The sequence below is a fragment of the Solanum dulcamara genome, chromosome 8 (genome assembly GCF_947179165.1).
Source record: "Solanum dulcamara chromosome 8, daSolDulc1.2, whole genome shotgun sequence".
NCBI lineage: Eukaryota > Viridiplantae > Streptophyta > Magnoliopsida > Solanales > Solanaceae > Solanum > Solanum dulcamara.
The window spans coordinates 34,606,469-34,611,040 of record NC_077244.1 but is presented as its reverse complement, the minus strand read 5'-3'; the positions used below and the strand labels follow the sequence as shown (position 1 = coordinate 34,611,040).

General features: G+C 33.3%; 1 protein-coding gene across 1 annotated transcript; it reads right to left on the bottom strand.

Moving 5' to 3' along the window:
- Positions 1-466: 466 nt before the first annotated feature.
- On the bottom strand, positions 467-4,103 carry LOC129901489 (uncharacterized). The gene is made up of 4 exons (XM_055976685.1): positions 3,994-4,103; positions 1,439-1,650; positions 896-1,044; positions 467-812 (listed from the first exon to the last, which is right to left on the bottom strand). Exons 1-4 carry the CDS (start codon positions 4,043-4,045, stop codon positions 728-730), a joined length of 498 nt encoding a protein of 165 aa, XP_055832660.1. The 5' UTR covers positions 4,046-4,103; the 3' UTR covers positions 467-727.
- Positions 4,104-4,572: the final 469 nt, after the last annotated feature.

Sequence of the window (4,572 nt, the reverse complement as noted above, 5' to 3'; positions counted from 1 at the left end):
TCAAAATAAACTTTTATGGATGTTTTCATTGTCTATTAAATAGTTAAGTTAATCACATAAAATAGGTCATCTCCTTTAATTACACACATCAATCTCAAGTAGAAACCACATGCTTGCGACTTATTGAAGTAAAGGCGTATAATCAAAGGAGATGACATATTTTATGTGGTTAACTTAACTACCTAATAGACGAATGAGAATACACACAAAAAAATCATAATTTAGACCGAAAGTGTCTAAATAAAACACTTGTTCAATTGAAACAAAACTTAATTTGAGCGTCTAAATGAAGTACCTCTAACATAATATGTATAGGAGACTTGACTATGTATTAAGACCATAAAAGTAACAAGAACATAATAACTCTAGAATGCAAATGGAATCAAGAAATGGTTCAACATCAAGAAACTGTGCCTAGTGCCATAAATATCTCAATGCTTTCTTCCAGTTTGTGTAGATGTTTGGATAGTATGAAAATCTCATCATATTATTCCATGTATCTCGTAGGAAATGCTTGCCATAGTGCAATACGGGCAAACAAATTGTTCACAAAAATTGAGTTCTGAAAATGGACATAAATCTATAGCACAATGACAAGAAGACTATGTTCCAAAAGATCAACTATCGACAAACTATACATAATCAGGATACGCATATAGTTACCGCCTATATATTCTTCAATTCTCTTCCCAGTCCATTGCCACAATATCCATCCGATGAAGAACAATTAGGTCAACTTGCCAACGCCGCCACATGAACTACAGGATCGGGAAGCATTGCATTTCATACAGTAGCTCCACTTTTTGGGAAGCCTGGACAAATGCATGATATGAGTTCATGAAGCTAGAGCTTGGTGCATATGAATGAGGGGCTTAACGGAATTTTGGAAACATACCCTGCTGTATATCTGGTAGCTGCATTCTTTGCCATCATTCTTGCTCTCTCAGCATTTTCATCCGACATCTTTTTTAGCACAAATCCTTCCCCTCTGCATTCTGCACAAATTCCAGAGCCACCACAGTCCTCACAGATTCTGGGCGGAGCCTGTCTATTGGTAAGTACAACGATAAAAGGGAATAGTCTAAGAGCTTAATAACAAGCGCATTTAAGCAAAAAATTAACTATTACTCTCCTCCCCCCCCCCCCCCCAACTTAAACTTCACAACTATGCAATTTGCATATATTTTTTCCTCTTTTTTCAAAATCAAAACCAGACAAATAATTGAAAAGGAGGTAGTAGTTTTTAGCTAGATGAGATACATCAACAATCAAACAGAGAGGAGCAGCAAATAACCTACTACAGATCAGTATCAGAAAATACGCTCAAGTATAATTTCAGCCCTAAGATAACAATATTTGTTACAGCTGTTCTAGGATAATAGGATATCAACAAGTATTTCTATTGAAAGAAATAACTCTTTCTCAGCTTTCAACACACCTCAATTGCTTCAGAAGCTTTATTTCTTCTTACAAGAATAGTTGCTGCAGCCCCCACAATTGTAGCAGCAACTGCAATAGATGCTGCTGTTTCTACAAGCGCGGAAGATACCTTGAGCACTCTGCTAACAGGTTCTTTTGACTTGGTAGAACCAGGAGGATAAATGCTTGTACACAAGGCATTACAATCTCTAGATTTCAATGTCCCGGTTGCTTCAAAGATCAAAAGCAAGTTAAGCTATAGAGAAAATATTAATTTGACCATTTTTCGTGCATCAATATAAATTTCTATTAACAAGATAAATGAGACAATATCATAGGATTATTCACTGGATAGGAAAACAGAAAACTACACACATAATCATAAGTCACTAAAGCAACAAAGCAAGTAGTTTAAGTACTAAAATCGGGAAAACTTGTTCTGCATTTGATACAGCTACAAGAATTTCAATCTGCTTATGTGTGTCCTCAACATAAATTCAAATTGACTATTTTCATTATATAGGCTTTTGTTGTTACTAAATTACAAAATACAACGTTTTCATCAAAGACAAAAAAGATTTTCTTACGCAAATATGTTCATTCAACAGTTTAGGGAAAATATACAAGTACTTGAACAACTTCTTAGTCTTATGTTCGAGATGTAATATAAGTCCAATCATACATATTTATTTTCAAAATGTATTACACGCCTCTTAATTTGATACAAGATATTGTACTGTAATCATGGATGCATTGGCCAATGCACATCCCACTGAAGAGGCCATTACGTTAAGCTGAAAAAAGATGTGAACTCCATGTTTAAAACGCATTCATTAAAAGCTAAACGTTCTCTCAAAATCATCAAGACATCTGCAGGGAACTTCAAGTAGGAAATTGCAAATAATAGGCAACTCTTCCACAACAGATAGAGAAACATAGCAAGGCGAAAACACTAAAAGGGAAACACACATTATTGTTTAAACACTAGATATTTATCAATGAAGTGACATATAAATAGATTGTTGAGTAGTAAATAGCATTACCTTATTTAAGTTTTACACGTTCACAAGTAATACGTTGTTAATGTACTAAGTCTCTGATAATTTTTACTTTCTTCCCTATGTAAATTGTACTCGATTTAATTACTCAAACTTAATTATCAGTAAATCCTAGACGCTCAAAATCCATAAATGAATTATTGTGATTGTTGGATTGGCTGAATTTATTTAGCTTTAAAGCTTCAAGTTCTGAAAACCATTTTTTAAGTACTCAAGCTTACTTTATATTAAAAAATTATTTACGAGAAAAAAGTTAACAGATAATTAATCAAAGTAACTTATTAAGCAGATAATTAATCAAAGCAACAAATTAAGCCAAAAGCAACAAGTTGAGAAAATCTCAACTTATTGCTTTTGGCTTTTGGCTTTAAAGCACTTAACTTAAAAGTTATTCTAAATTTTACCGAACACTTCAAAAGGCTGAAAAGAGTTTAAAAGCAAGGAAAGCAACCGACCTCAACCAAAAAAAACACTTTCTTAACTTAGCAAATAGTTGACGAGCAGCTTAACATGCTTGTATTAGTACTTACACAATTTCCAAATATGTAAATTTTATTTTTTTAAAAAAACATAAAGATTATATATGTATGAACTCATGGTTAAAATTAAGAAATACAACTCTCATTATTGAAAGTGTGACATATAAATTTAGAAAGAGAGAGTAGTTAGTTTTAGTATCACCCACTACATAACATTAAATTAAAATAACCCACACCTTATTTGTAAGGGTTCAATTTATCACATTGTGATTGTTAAATTTAGTCATAGACCTAACTCACACCTTGAAAGCTAGCTCAAAGATAGAGGATTGTTCAAGCATTATAAGAAGTCCACTCATCTTAATAACCACCAATGTGAAACTTCTTTCATTCTTCAGCACCCCATCTCACGCCCAATGCTTAGTATTTGGTGCGTGGACAATTTTAAATTTTGGGGCCTAAGATTGGGTGAGACGAGTCCTGCTTTAATACCATGTTAAATTAGGTTTTAGGCCTAACTCACGTTCCTAAAGCTAACTCAAAAGGAGGAGAATAGCCTAAACCTTATAAGAAATTCACTCATATCATTAACCACCAATACATGACTTTTCTCATTCTTCAACAATAATGCCTTCCCATTTCCCTTTCACTTTCCCCTGCCCCAATTTTTTCTTTTTTTTATATGGATAAAATCTGTTATCCACAATCACTTCACAATTGTTCTCATAAACCAGTAGACATCAACTGAATTAACTAGGTAGAGCCGATTGTATGCTATTCTCACGGTCCCAATTGTTCCATTTGTACCCTTTATATTCTAATATTCATTTTAATCTGAAAATGGGAACTGAAAATACAAAGTAAATGTTATTGTTGATAGAGCTACTGAATTCTAACCAGTAGAAATAATGGATAATAGTGTTAACTTTACAGATGAAAAACAGAAGGAAAAAATATAATTAAACCTCATGAGCCAAAAAACATACATATCATTGAGATTAAATGAGATAAACAAGAACAATTGTATGAAATCTTACTTGTAATAGACGAGGAAAACTGTAGAGAGAAAGTGTGCAATCTGAGCCACATCTTATGGTTAAAATGGCATTTCACAAGTTGTGCTAGTAGTGGGGATATTTCTCAGTACTGGTTGCACTTTACTACAGAAAAGGTCTAAATTAGTCCCTTATCTTTTAGTAGACCGATAACAGTTCTCATATTTTCCAAGTGTGCACTAACAGTCCTTATTGTTATCAATTCAGCACACTAGCAGTCCTATATTCTATGTTGCTCGAACTCTTCAAAAATGTCATCTGATGTGTCGGATCCTTCAAAAATTGTGTATTTTTGGAGAATCCAACTACTACTACTACTACTATTACTACTACTACTACTACTAGTACTAACTACTACTACTACTACTACTACTACTACTACTACTATTACTATATTCTATGTTGCTCGAACTCTTCAAAAATGTCATCTGATGTGTCGGATCCTTCAAAAATTGTGTATTTTTGGAGAATCCTACTACTACTACTGCTACTACTACTAATGCTACTACTACTACTGCTACTACTACTACTGTTACTACTACTACTACTGCTACTACTACT